The sequence below is a fragment of the Pezoporus wallicus genome, unplaced genomic scaffold (assembly GCF_028554395.1).
Source record: "Pezoporus wallicus isolate ANWC-B61680 ecotype Strahan unplaced genomic scaffold, APGP_CSIRO_Pwel_v1 contig_5418, whole genome shotgun sequence".
Lineage (NCBI taxonomy): Eukaryota > Metazoa > Chordata > Aves > Psittaciformes > Psittacidae > Pezoporus > Pezoporus wallicus.
In genome coordinates, this window is record NW_026640709.1 from 3,035,580 (window position 1) to 3,050,739 (window position 15,160).

At 40.9% G+C, this 15,160-nt stretch overlaps 2 protein-coding genes across 2 annotated transcripts in view; one reads left to right on the forward strand and one right to left on the reverse strand.

Annotated features, from left to right (window-relative positions):
- Nucleotides 1-4,039: 4,039 nt before the first annotated feature.
- CHRM5 (cholinergic receptor muscarinic 5) overlaps nucleotides 4,040-15,160 on the reverse strand; it is a 45,995-nt gene continuing 34,874 nt past the window's right edge. Inside the window, exon 2 of the mRNA XM_057420115.1 lies at nucleotides 4,040-6,257. Coding sequence (XP_057276098.1) covers nucleotides 4,591-6,174 — 1,584 coding nt within the window. The 5' untranslated portion in view covers nucleotides 6,175-6,257 and the 3' untranslated portion in view covers nucleotides 4,040-4,590. The remainder of the gene's footprint in view (nucleotides 6,258-15,160) is intronic.
- AVEN (apoptosis and caspase activation inhibitor) overlaps nucleotides 9,453-15,160 on the forward strand; it is a 97,311-nt gene continuing 91,603 nt past the window's right edge. Inside the window, exon 1 of the mRNA XM_057420116.1 lies at nucleotides 9,453-9,825. Coding sequence (XP_057276099.1) covers nucleotides 9,583-9,825 — 243 coding nt within the window. The 5' untranslated portion in view covers nucleotides 9,453-9,582. The remainder of the gene's footprint in view (nucleotides 9,826-15,160) is intronic.

Sequence of the window (15,160 nt, forward strand, 5' to 3'; positions counted from 1 at the left end):
TTTTTTCCATTTTGGTAAATGTTTACTAGGCACTGCTGGGCTATGTACCAGATCAGGAACTTCAGTTTTAATTCATCTCAGTAAAGCTGCTACCTTTTACTCAATACTAAATTGAGTAAATAGTATTATTGAGTAATGGGCCATTAGCTACTGAATGCCATTAGTTTCCTCATGTATCTGCTGATAGATCAAACAAGCCAGTCTTCCCCAAACAACTAGACATTTAAAACCCTTCAAAAAGTTTTCTTCTCAACTTCTCCAGATCCTGCTCAGTGATGGCTCCTGTTTCAGTAAGCCTTACTGAATTCCTGGATTACAATGGTCAGGTCGCCTATAAATATGACAAGGAGGCAATGTTACAGATTTCTGAAAAAAAGCCCTCTGTGGGAGATATAACAGTCAGAATAATTAAATTAGAGATGGGGACTTTTCATGACACTCAGCTCTAAAACTGGAACAATATATAAAGGGTGATAAGGAAGTACAATTAAGGATTTTGCCTTGAAATGTATCACTGTCTCTGTATCTAGACTCCTCAAGCCCATATATGCCAGTACAAGTCCCATTATCAGTACAATAGAGATGAGGAACAAAAATCCACATGTAAAAATAACTTTCAACAGTTAATAGCAGTTACTAACTGACATGCATAGTTGAGTAAGATAAGCTTAATTCGCAATTGAATTATATAATTAATGGCAAAATACACTTTATCGTATTTTACAGGTTCTTACAGTATTTTCTCTATAACCCTTCTGATTTCATCCTTCTTTAGTTCAACAGGACTTTTTCTATAAAGGAAAACCTGTGCATTTATATTCTATCTTGACTTCCTGTCCACCGCAAAACTCCTCACTACGTGCTAGCAAGTCACAGATGGTGCAAAACTCTAACTAGGTGTTCTATACCCATTTAAAAATTCTGGGAACTCTTTCAAGTATTTATCTACAAACATAAATTATATGTACAGAAAATGAATGTTACTTCATGATTTATGGAGATCTGGAATATGTATGGTATGTATAAAAGGGGAGACACAAAAATGATACCCCAGTTTGTGAGAAAATTCAATATTGAAAAATATTAAAGGTGCCATGTCTCTGATAACCTTAGTTAGGGATGTATGTTTATGCATCTGTATTGACAATAAATACATACATATGTGTGTCTGTGTAGGTGATTATGTATAAATAAAATGTACTTTTTACAAATAAGTTCTTTTCACCAGTCCCTGACCATGACCATAATCAATTATAGGATCAGTTTAAAGTTCATTAAAAGGACAGAAATACAGATAACAAGGCTGTTCTACAGTGTAAAAGTCTGCAACACTTTTTAAAGGTACAAAATATAATTTGAAAACAAAACATAATTAGTACTGACAGTCTGATGAGGATCACGTTTTTCTTCTTGTGATTTTGAGTTTTTTTTTTAAGAATAAACATCCCACATGACAATAAAGCAACACACACCTCTTTACAGAATTCCAGGTATTTATGATGTACCCATGTTTGGCCACGTAAGGCCATGTAATGTCTTCGCATCTCACAGTGAAGTGCTAGCAGCATAGTTTGAGCACATATTTCACAAATACATTGAACAGACTTTGTTGCAGCCATCACTGTGTATTCTAATACATTTACTGAGCACAGAGTCCATAAACATGTACAGAACACTGCTGTTCAACAGAAGCCAAAGCCAACAAAAAGTATCCCATTTAATTTCAGTAGAAGCCAATGCTTTACTTTAGCAACAGCACTGGAGCTAGCAGAAACTCTCACTAGCTCATAAATTTTGCCTTTAACTACAGCTTGTGCCACACAGGGGCACATCCATTTGCTAAAAATGAAACAGTTTACTGAATATCTGATCCGGTGTAATATAAAATAATCCCACTATAATAACCAACTTGTACATAGTTACTGTGCACAGGAAAAGCTCTGGATAGTGACAGAGGAAAGTTGATGCACAGGTCTTTATATAAAACACCCTTACTTTTCTTTAATAAGTAATCGTATGCTAATGCACAAAAATAATAGGCACAGTATGGTCTGTTACAAAAGCAATCATCTGAGTTTAGAGAACATATTTTTACATTACCACACTGCTAATCTTTCACTGTCACAATTTTCCCCTCTGGAGATTGGGGATATAAAATATTAATCAATAGTACTGTGGATGTTGACATGGAATAATTATTTATCTGTACAGCAACATTTTGATGGTACAATAATATAATAAATTAATATGAACAATTTCACAGAAAGCAATGGTACATCCAGGATGACTAATACAATCCATGAAATGTGCAACTGGGTCATGTCACCACTGCAATGTCCCACTAAAGCATATATTAGGTATAATATGAAGATTGGCCCAAACTAATATTCCAGGGCTTCTCACTCAGAATTTGATAGAAAGGCCAGAACTGTATCTGAACTTCATAAGCATTTGTTTACTTTAGGATTTCATTCCTTATGACTCCTGTCACCATTAACTGTTTTCTCATGGCCTTTTCTAAGGCTTCATGTTTTGTTCCCACTGCAAGGAGGCAGAGCACCAGCTCTGCACCCATGGCCTCCTGCTCAGTCAATGCTGCAGGACTCCTGACAATTTAACACAGACATCAGACAGGCATCTGCTGTTCAATCCTGCCACAGGAGGGTCCTCACCACACATGCAAAGCCCCCGCAAACCTCAGCTAGCAGCCAGAGTCTCAGCTCATTGTATCTAGGCCAGTATAGCCCAGTCCCAGAAGCCACAGCCAGCAGAAGGGCTGACTCCAGCCCTCAGTACAGCAGCAGATATGGTTCTGCTGGACCAAAAGATAGCGACTGAAGATAACTTCTGTTTCCAAACACCTGACATTGACTAATATTTGTAAAGCTACTTGACGATATAAAGTGCTATGAAGGTGCAAAATCTCCTTAATAGTTTTATAGAAATATTCAAAAAATACTAAAAAAACCTTTATTTTTGTCTTTCAGAGATGCCAACTCTGTCACTGTTTATAGTAGTTTCATAACATATACAAAAATGCAAAGGGCATCAATACATATTTTTTCCTCTTCTTGCATCATTCCATCAGTAATGGAATATTGGAGCAAGGAGAAGTGCAACAAAGGAGATTGCAAAAAAATACTTTCCTTGTGCTGTAAAATAGATAGACTACGTCCATTATGCTTTACAGTCAGTTCTCATTTGAATTGACACTATCACATCAAAATTTTAAAATTTCATTGGGAAATGGAGAAACTTGGAAGTATCTGCTAAGCATCACCATTTTTTACAGGTGACAGTGACTTGCATAATGGAACTGAAATTGGAACTGGCTTTTTCATATACAACATAGATCATCTATTTCCTCAACTACAAGCCCTTCCTATGTGTTGTGGTTTAAGCCCAGCCAGCAACCCAGAGGCATGCAGCTGCTTGCTCACTCCCCACCCTTCCTCCTCCTGCTCCCGGAGGGATGAGAAGGAGAATCAAAAGAAGGTAACTCCCATGGCTTGAGATAAGAACAGTTCAGTAACTAAGGTATAACACAAAACCACTACTGCTGCCACCAGTAATAATAATGATAAGGGAAATAACAAGGGAAGAGAATACAAGTGCTCACCACCCGCCAACCGATACCCAGCCCGACCGAGCAGTGATCTAGCCCTTCCGGGTAACTGCCCCCAGTTTATATACTGGGCATGACGTGCTGTGGTATGGAATACCTCTTTGGCTAGTTTGGGTCAGGTGTCCTGTCTCTGCTTCCTCTTGGCTTCCCCTCCTCCCTGGCAGAGCGTGAGGCTCACGAAGTCCTTGGTCAGAGTAAACATTACTGAGCAACAACTAAAAACATCGGTGTTATCAGCGCTGTTCCCAGGCTGAAAGTCAAAAGCACAGCACTGCACCAGCTAATAAGAAGGAGAAAAATGACTGCTATGGCTGAACCCAGGACACTACGTCTCCATAAAAGTCATCCTTAAAGTGGAAATTTTCTCACTTTCACATTCTCCTACAATATGTGTGTTCATCTGGGGCACTCTGAATCTCCTTAACCATTTAGTATTGGGGATGACAGCATTTCCCCTTTAAACAGTCCTTGATTCATTCCAACAGCAGGTAGAAAAGTCTCAAAAACCAGAGTACGAGCTTCATTGTTTGGTGACTTGGAACACTGAAAGCTAAGCAGACAATACACTAGGAAAGGAACTGTAGGAAGAAACAGTTCTGTACCACAGGGAAATAGACTGGATGACCTGATCTGACGACTGGATGACCATCCCACTTGAATTTCTAGTAATTCATTATTTACTCCGTATATTCTCAGATTGAAAGTAACTGAAAGAAAGAAGACCCCAAGCATGATAACTTTAATGCAGATCTACTCCATAATCAAAACCACCCTGTGTTGCTCACAGTAACCACTGACTTCTTTATCCCAAGCACACTACTTTAATGCAAAAGATCTTTTTTTGGTAGGGTTTTTTTTTTTTAACCCTTAGACATATAAAGCTATTTTGAAAAGACAGAATCAGACCCAATTTACTAGGTTATATCAATATCTGTTTCTCCCTTTATCCTTTGTATAGGAGTAAATTATGGCAGTCTGGTATTGCCTTGCCAGTATAGTTTCTCTTCCACTTTTTTCTTTTTCCACTGGCAGAATAGCAGCATCTTAAAAGTTTTCCTAAAAGTTTTGTTACAGAGGGCATAACACATGGGATTAACAGTGCTGTTCACATAGCATAGCCAATACCCAAGGTGCCACAGTGTCAGGGGAATGCAGTCAGAGCAGAATGTGGAAATCAAAACCATGATATTGTACGGAGTCCATGTGATAATAAAAGCCAAAAGTATGGCACTTAAAGTCTGTGCTGCTTTGCGTTCCTTTATCAGAACCATCCGTTTCCTTTTGGTGATTTGGTTATTTATATTTGGATCCATGCTCTTGATGGAAGGATCCTTTGACAGAGCAGCAGGACAGGGAGTTATTTTTACTTTACGGCAACCATTGTTGGCTTCCTGGGTGCCATCAGCTTTAACCACCAACCGGAATTTATAGGCCACACATTTTTTACTTTTTTGTATGTGGTCTTTGGCAGGTGACAAAAAGTATTTCTGGTTCTCAAAATTATTTTCTTCAGGCTGGTGTTTGACAACATCCGTACTCTCATTAAACTCTTCTGCCTTACCTTTAGATGGACTTCTGTAAGTTACTTGGAAAACTGAATCTGTGGCAAGTTTATCCTCCTCTTCTGAAGATGCATAGCTGCTACAGGTGGTTAACTGGTCAGCCTTAGCCCAATCGATGCAAGTACTTGCTGCCTGAGAGGCTTTCACCGTAGCTGACGTACTTCGACTAGATGAAGACCAGGAAGCCTGACACCTCTCTCTTTTGACTAAGTTTTGTCGCTTGCAACTGAAGCAAGACTTCAGGAATGCTTTCCGAGGCTTTATCATCTCCAACTCTGCCACAGACTCCGAACCTTGCAGTTCAGCAAGGTCCTTGGTGCGTTTCTCTGTCTCTTTATAGATGCGACAATACAAAATGGTCATCACAGACACTGGAATGTAAAAAGCAGCAATTGCAGTACCAAAGGTGATAATAGGCTCATATAAAAACTGTATCTGGCACTCTTCAGGTGGTACTGTTCGTTCACCCACGAAATACTGCCAGCATAAGATCACGGGTGCCCACAGCACGAAGGAAATTAGCCAAGCCAGACCAATCATGATGCCAGCTCTTTTGGGTGTGCGTTTGGCTCTGTAAGTTAAAGGTCTTGTGATGGAAAAATACCTGTCAAAACTGATGACGAGGAGGTTCATTACTGAGGCATTGCTAGCTACATAGTCCAGTGCTAGCCACAGGTCACAGGCAAGGCTTCCAAGAGACCAATGGCCTATGAGTATATAGGATGTATAAAGGTTCATAGAAAATATTCCAATGATGAGATCTGCACAGGCAAGGCTGAGCAAGTAATAATTGTTGACAGTTTTGAGCTGACTGTTAACCTTGAATGATATCATCACAAGAATATTTCCCACTATGGTTATTAAGCTTACAATTGCAGTTACAGTGGCAATAGTAATGACTTCCCAAAGGCTATGCCCTTCTAACTGCTTATGGTTGACGGATGAACTGTTTACAACAGTGGAATTGCTGAATAAATTTACTTCCATTCTTGTTCTTGGTATACTGTCATCAGGATCCTAGCACTGCTGCATATTGTTTACTGTACTCAAAAATATTCTTTTGGAGACAGCTGTAAACATGAAAGATAAAAAGAGAAAAAGAAAATAGCTCATTAAATAGCACAGAGTTCCATTAGAATTGCAATAAAACACTTGTAAAATAATATTTCAAATTATTTGTGCTTTTTGCATTTTGATTATTGTTTTTACCATTATGAACGTAACTAAACCACACAAATATACATTCTTGGACAATGTCACCTTAAGACATTTCTAAATGCAATCAAAACAACTATTGTTTCTTAGGACAATCAATCACACCTGCTCTTGTATTTTGGATAGCTTAGGAGACACTCTACATATTCGTAAAGACAGACATTAAAGTTTTGCAGTGCAGTAAGACAGTGAATCATTGTATTGTTTCCAACAATTATTATCTTTGGAAAATTTGGAGAAGTCACCAGCAACAGAAAGAGACTAAGAGGAAGCTGAGGATGCATGGGGAATTAGGAACCATGCTGGCATAGTGGCAGCAGGTAACAATTTGGTGTTAGAAGTGCTTGGGGCAATTGAGGAGGAATCCTTGAGTTAAGGAAGGAGGCAACATTAAGATGTTTTTTGAAAAATATGTCAGGAAAGACTTTTCTTTACTAAGAGATCTCAGGACAGAGGACACTGATTGGGCCAGGTGTGGAAGTGCAGTTTGGGTAGTGTGGGTAGCTGGATGGCAGGGTTGACCAAAAGTAGTGAACTGAAGTGGAAGCAGCAATGAATGACCACAATGACAAGCAACACAAAAAAAAAAAAATCAATACTTGTATAAGCAGCAAAAGGTAGAAATGGCACCACTATCATTCTATTAATGCACACATGCCTCTGATGTCCACCCCTTCCTACATTCTTCAGTGCTGTTTTCTTGTCCCTTCCTAACATCAGAATTTAGGAGGAAAGACTGATGAAGCTACTCCATGTGGACTGCAAACTTCAGAGCCACAGGATAAGCAGAAATTGTTGCTGTCCTGACACAACTGTTCTTGGTTTAAACTGACATGGGCAGGAGAAACATTGGTAATACAGCATAGAAACTATAATTAATTTCTAAACAGAAAGTACTCTCATTACCATCATGCAACCTCCCTAATGAGCTGTTTTACTGTGATGCCTATAAAAATTGACAGTAGCTAAGCTGCTAGTATGCAAAGATCTCTTCTTGGTATGTTGGCCATTCTTGTCATCTCTTTATTTTCTATCATCTTTTGCTTCATAGGTCTGTGTTAACATTTTGCAGTGTTACCTTTTGTACTCTCTCTGTGTATCACTCAGGGCAATAGTGTCTGTAAATGTGACTTCTTTGTGCTATGATAACATAATTTATGTTAATTATCGATCATAAGAGATGATAATAATAGGGAGATCAACATTAAATTACAAAATCAAAATGCACATGTACAGTATCATGCCTTTTCTGTCTCTCATCATCAATGCATGAACTTCATGCTTGTGAGTTGTAATGGTATTTGCTGTTTGCTGCTAAATATTAGTGATTTTTTTCAGTGTAGCTGTAAGTATTAACTGAAGTGAGTTGTTAAATTTGTACATATAGTCATCTTACAGTTATCTGCAGGCAGATTGTTCGTGTCACAGATTAACTGCACCACAGATGCAGGCACAGCTTGGGTTTGCCAGGTTTTATTAGCTCTAGCTCAGCACCGGGTCTGCCAGACCTGTGCTGGCTGCACAAGGAGTCATTTAGATGTCTTTGGAATATGCTTGCCACTGCTGCTCCCTGTTACTTCATTTATTTGCTTGTCTTGCATTGGACTCATGCTAAACTGATGTATTGATTTGCTGCATGGTATGCCGCAGAACTAAGAAGCCCTTGCCACATGCAGTAGCACACAGACATGACAGCTCATGATTTCACAGTATGGGAGTTGTGGTAACATTTTGCTGTAAGGACTACTTAGGTTTAAAAACCCTACAAAACCAGACTGATGTTTTAATGTGTGTTGTCAAATGGCATCCTGCATGCTCAAGAGTGATCACTGAACTTTCCTCAGGACAGCACGGGTGCCTGATAAACTGGCCTTCCTCTATGGCATAAAGGTATTCTCGTGTCCTGTGCTGTGTCCTCAGAGCAAGATGATCCCCAAGAGGCAGCAGAGGACACATATTTCATGCAGTGCGGGCTTGTGTGTGACACCCTGTCAGCTGGGACTCAGCCACTTTTTCCCTCATTTGCTGTGCACAGCTAACTTTGCGTCCTGCACTTGGGTTACAACAACCCCATGCACTGCTACAGGCCTGCGGAAGAGTGGCTGGAGAACTGCCTGGCAGAAAAAGAGCTTGGGAGGTATTGGTTGACGGCTGAACATGAGCCAGCTTGTGCCCAGGCAGCCAAGAAGGCCAACAGCATCCTGGCCTGTATCAAAAACTCTGGCCAGCAAGGCCAGGGCAGTGATCATCCCCCCTGTACCCAGCACTGGTGAGGCAGCACCTCAAATACTGTGTTCAGCTCTGGGCCCCTCGCTACAAAGCAAACATTTAGATACTGGAGCGGGTCCAGAAAAGGGCAACAAAGCTGGGGAAGGGTCTGGAGAACAAGTCCTGTGAGGAATGGGTGAGGGAACTGGGGTTGTTTAGCCTGGAGAAGGCTTAAGGGAGATCTTCCTGCTCTCTACAACTACCTGAAAAGAGGTTGTAGTGTGTGGGGGATGTTGGTCTTTTGTCCCACACAAGCGATAGGACAAAATGACTCAGTTTGTGCCAGGGGAGGTTTAGACTGAATATTAGCATAAATTTCTTCACTGAAAGGCATTGGTCAAGGCATTGGAACAGGCTGCCCAGGGAAGTGATTAAGTGGCCGTCCCTGGAAGTAATTAAAAGGAAGTGTAGATGTGGTGCATAGGTACATGGTTTAGTGGTGGACTTGACAGTGTCACGATTAATGGCTGGACTTCATGATCTTAAAGGTCTTTTCCAATCTAAATGGATGGCCATAGTTTAAAAGGCTTTAGCTATGACTGCTGTTTTCCAAATATTAAACACAGCTCCGGTTGAAATACACCTAGAAAGCTATTTGCAGAGTGTACGCAGGAAAACGATACCCAGGCGCCGGCCCAGGAGGAGTAGGGCAGCTCGCGCGTCCCCTCAGGCAGGAAGGCCAAAACCGCACCGCGGGCCCGCTGCAGCGTTCGTACATCGGCCGCGGAACCCGCGCCGCGCGGCTGCCGGTGCCGCAGACAGGGGGAGCTGCTGAGGGTGCGGGCGCGCCACAGCACCGCCATTTCCCTCTCTCGCCCTCCGCAGGCGGCCTCTTTCCGGGAGTAGGCGGGGACCGGCACAGCACAGGCCGGCACGGCCTCCGGCGGCGCCTGGGAAACACGTAACCCGACAATGCAGCCTGAGCGGGGCGGCGGCCTGCCCCGCAGGGAAGGTGGCCGGCATGGGCGCCGGCGGCACAGCTGCGCGGAGAAGGCAGCTGATGCGGCGACTGAAGGAAGTAGCCGGGACTGCCACGGCGGAGACGAGAGCCGGGGAAGAGGCGGTGCTCGCGGACACCGAGGAGGCGGGCGCCGGGGAAGGCGAGAACCTCGAGGTCGTGGGGCAACGCCGCCTGCGGCTCAGCGGCCCCGGCGGGTAAGCACGAGGAGACCGCCAGAAAGGCGGAGCTGAACGCTATCGGACCGCAAGGTGGCTGTCGGGGTGGGGGTACAACCCTTTGCCTCTCCTCCCTCGCTCCACCCCTTCCCGGGTGGAGCCAGGCAGCGGCCACTCCCGGGAGTTGGAGGTGGTGGGAGGGGGGGTGTTGGTGTTGCCTTCCCGGTGGGCTCGGTGTGTGCGGTCGTGGTTTGCGCTCTTCTCCTGAAACAGCAGCAGCCAGCAGCTACTTGCTCTAGTGAAAACATAGATAGGGATTTTTTTTTTTTTCCGAAGTAATTTTATACTTTTGTGCTGAGAAATACAAGTGGCGTTTGAATAAATGCATCTGAAAAGTACATCTGTTTGTAAATAGAGGTGAAGTGCTGCTATAAGTCTATTCGGCAAAGCTTATTAGAAGTTAAAATGAGCGTGTCTTGTCTAGCTTGTGGTACTAGCAATGAAGTGGTGACGTGGCTAATTTTATTGCATTGGTATGTGTGATTCACTGGAACACATATTTGTCAGTAACAAAAGGTGATAGTTTGTGCTTTGACCAATTTTAAAGTGTTTTAGTAGTTTAAAAGTAGCGCAGATATGCCCAAGTGTAACACAACTACTTTCAGTTTCCTGCGGAGATGTTAAAATGCCTTCTACAGCCCACTGAGGTATGAGATCAACACTGTGCCTTAAAAACCTGTTTCCATCTATAAGTGTGTTGACAGTACCACATTCAGATTGTTTAGCTTCCATTAATGTTGTTGCAACACAGAAACCATGGTTGTCCCTGGACTGAAAAAAAGATGACAGTGATGACCTAATACTGATTAGTTTTGGCAGCACTGGAAGTCCTAATGTAGATGGGCCAGCTGCTACCCCATTTTCAGCATCATGTTGATTAGATTCACTTTGACTTTTATGATGCTATGGCTTCAGTTGGACCCAGCAGTGTTTTGTCTGCATTAGAACTCCTGTGGTTGCCGCTGGATTTTTAAAAAAAAAGTAAAATATTCATCCCTCTTGTTACTGTCTTTAGAAACTTTTTAGCACTCCTATTTTGGGAGATAAAAGACTGGATAAGTACTCTTGCCTAAGGTGCTGGTTGGTAGTTTCACTTGTAAGTGATACCAGCTGTTGAGTTCATAGTTATGTGTGTGGACAGGTTTGGATTCTAGATGTGAACAGTAGTGCTACATCATAAGCCATAGAGAAATGGGGGGGGGGGGGGGATTTAGCACCTATATTAGCTGAGGAAGCTTCTATCTTTAGCTGATTTTTTTTTTTTTTTTTTTAATCATTGAACCATTTCTGACTAAGTTGAGATGCATTTGTATCTGTGTTTTTTCTGGTATTGTTGACCCAGCAGGGTCCTCTTCATAACTTAAAAGACACATTCAGGAAGGGAATCGTGTTATATGTGTGCATTTTTGTCTGGATTGTTGTTTGAAATATTTTAGGAAACAGTTAAAAATTTTCTTTTGGGACAGTTTACAATATGTTTTGCCTGATCACTGTGTTACTGACTTTAATATACTTATCATCTTAGTCTAGCACAGTGACTATGTTTATTTTTGGCTAAGGCTAATAAGCTGGGTTGGGCCTTTAATTGAAGCAGTAGCTAAGGTTTCCCCAGAACTCTTACTGAGGAGTAAGCTTACTGCTCTTCCTATGCTGGAGGCTTTTGCTGTTAAGCACTGTGTGGTCTCAGCACACCTGCCACAAGTGTCATGTTTGGCAGCTTAGACAGAACTGCCTTCCAGCAATCTAGCCGTAGTGTCAACAGCTGTGCCCGCCTGCAGCTGCTGCTGTCTAGTGCTACCTCTGAGCCAAACTCAATTTACCACTTCTGAAACAGAGAGGACCTCCTTCTTTCTCCTTCCATCTGTGTGGTCAGACAGGCTCCCTTGTACTGTCTTCGATGTGTGCTTGACCATGTTTTCTGAATAGATTTAGGTCTTGCCTGTCAGGAAATTACCCCTTTTTATTCCCAATTCTTTAGCACTCTCTTTGTTCAGCAAAGGGACTTGTTTTACACAAGTGCGCCAGCTCAGTGAGAGAGCCGTTTGTGTAAGAGGGGACCCTGCTGTCTTTCACCAACAGGGGTCAGAGCTTCTCAAGTGATGATGGGCAAGTTGCAAACCCGGAGAGCCAACATAATAATATGGAGAATGTGAGTGGTTTTTTCCATTTTTCTTTTTTTTTTTCCAAATGGGCCTTGAAATTCCCTGGAGAAATTCACCTGTAGTTTTGTAATATATAGGATTTCCAAGGGCAATTAATTCTAGCCCTTCTGCTTTCTAGGCTAGAAGTTGTGGTGGATTACATTCTGCATTTTCCACAGTGCTGGTGTCAGCTTGGCATTTTGGATGAATTTTCTTACTAGATTGGGATCATTCTAACGTTTTATAAACTAAATTTATAATAACATTTTATAATATAAATTTATAAACACAGGATTTAGGTGACCTGATATTATTTCCTGAGAATAATTTTAAGCCTAGGCTCTTCTATAGTTTAAAAGCTGTGATAAATTCATAATTGTATAGTTTTTTTATACCCCATTTGTTTATTAAAATATTGCTGCTAAGCTGGCTGTTCTTCATTGCTGGAACATTGGTTGTTGCTTGGGAAGTTTGCGTCTTATTGTGTCTTCAATTATGAAAAGCTTTATGACAAAACCTACATGAATTTGTATTAAAGAATCTGGATTTGGTTTTGCCAAGTCTGCTATGGACAGAGCAGTAAAATGCAAGTAAAATTATAGGTGAATGGATTCAGTGAAGCATAATAAGATTGTTAATAAAACCAAACTTTGTTGAAAACTATTGGAAATACTTAGCAATTTTTACAATGAAGTAGAAATTGGCATTAAATTGCATAATATTTTAGCAGAAATATTTGTTAATCAATTGCATTCATTTAAAGCAACTGTTCATCTTCAAATGCTGTGTTTGGATTGTTTTAATTTAATGGTTCCTAAACCTGAATTTGGAGCTAGAGAAGGATGTTATTTCTGACTTGTACTGTATTTTTGAGTGTAGTGGCACATCTGCTTTCAATTTTTTTTGTGGACCAGTGAAGGCTGGACACCACTTGCCTTTAGACTACTGTAAGTGTACTGCAGTTCTTTGGGTTTAGTAATGGGTGATCAGCTGTGCTACTTGCAAAGCCTGTCAACACCCAGTACTTGCTGTGTCAGTTCTTTCCTCTTCTGCTGGGTGCTAATGTAGAAGGAGATCAGGATGTTGTTTATAAATAACTGACTTATTCATACCCTGCATGGTAGATCCAGCTGTGGATCAGTCTTAAAGATGAAAGCTTTCATGATTTCTGTCAGCTGTTAAGGAGATAGCTCTCTGAGGAACTCCTCAGCTCTGCTCTTGAAACAAGATGCTGTCTCTCTCAAACATAGAGTTATTTCAGAAGCTGTGAGAAGTGTTCTTAATCCTGGTGAAGAGGAAGAAGGATCTTGCACTTGTTACATCTTTTTGTAACTAGTGTGCACGTTGGTTTAACAGGCTTGATTACTGAAGATTTTGTGTCCTCCCTTTAAAAACGAATCCGAGTCTAATTATGACCAGCTGGTGTAACAAATGGCAGATTTCTTTGTAGATCTGTCATCCTGAGTAATTTCCTGTTGTTTGTCTGCTTTAACTCACCTATTCTGTGTTAAATAAATAGAACACATTTGCAATTATTTTTTAGTAAAATAATGTGGAATTATGATGCTTAAAGTATAAGATCCAGTTGGAATTGACCCAATATTATCTCCCACTTTTATTCTAGCATTTTATTACTAAAGAATGGAGGTTAACAGACAGATTTCAGTGCAGTCTTTCTTGCTTACGGTTAGTTTCAAGATGAAATCTCATTTATTTATTGTTTAGTATATCTTAATTTCTTAAATCCATGCACATGTAGAACTGATCTAAGGGAACACCTAATGCTGTCAGCATCAGATAAATTTTTCCTAGTTTAGTATGAGCTAAATTTTTACAGTCTAAGCAACTGCAAAAGCAATCTGTTCACAGCCGTGGTAGCAAAAGCTTTGATTTTTCAAATACAGATACATTCGATTTTCTTTAGAACACTGTAACAGAGCTTGTGCAGATAGAAGAAGAATAGATTTCTGGATCTTGAACACAAGTTTTTGAGGTTTGGTGTTAATGTTCTGAAAACAACTAGGAAAAGTGTCATTTATGTATATCAGTTTGTGAGCTATACTTAATTACTAATGAGGTGTGAAGAGCTTCCCTTCTGGGAAGTTTCTCCACTTTTATAAGGTGTGAAGAGGCACTAACTGTGAATGAAGTGTGGATTATTTTGAGTGTATTGATTTAGATTAAGACTCTTGAAAAATGTGTGAACAAGTGGTTGCAAACTTTTTTAGGGTTAGTTCAATGTCAGACTGGTGTTTGTTAAATGGGATTTTGCAAGACCTGTGTTCTGTATCTGCTCACGTTCAGTGTTTCTATTGATAATGCTAATGAAGGAGTAAAACATACCTATTAAAATTTGCAGACAGTGCTAAACCGGAAGGGTAGGTAGGAGGCTGGAACACAGAACACAGTCTCAACAAATGGGAGAAGCAGCCTACACTAAGATGTAATTCAAGGTCTAATGTAACACCATATTGTTACACATTTACATAGGAAAAACCTGCAGAGGTGTGTGACTGGTTAAGCTGCAATTTCATAGACTGGCTGCTCAGTGGATGAGAGAGCAGCAATTAGCAAAGTAGTCACACTAGAAGGTCTGGTTGTACTGCAATTTTGGACTAGCTGGAAAAGTTAATCGGGAGGGGCTGAAGAAAGATGTGAGGCTTGGCAGATGTGACCTAGGAGGAAAAGACCTGATTCTCTCCCTCTCTCTCCCCCTCTCGTCCCTTAAATTTTTGTCCGGTGAAGAGAACACTGTAGGGAAACCTGGGTGTCAATTGATTACTGTAGAAAGGTTTCTGCAAACAGATCCGTTTTAAGCAGGACAAGATGAAAACCATTGCTAAGAAGGAGAAATTTTAGTTTGGGCATTGAGAATAAAAATTGGGACTGAACGGGTAGATAGGTTGTGTAATGTGTCAGAAGTATATGGAGATCTGTGCAGGCAAATATTGTCAGAGGTTTTAAGAGTGTAGTAAAGGTTACTGAGAGTACTCATTCGATGGAACTGGTGTGTAACCACTTGCCCTGCCCTATTTTTATTTTTTTTTTTTCCCATTTAATATTTTTAAGACTTTCTTTGCAATTGAAAAAGATAAACACCCTTTATACAACCAAAGTTAATTTAGTCTTGTCAGTTTCTAGACAATAGAGAAACCTGCTTTTCACAGAACTAG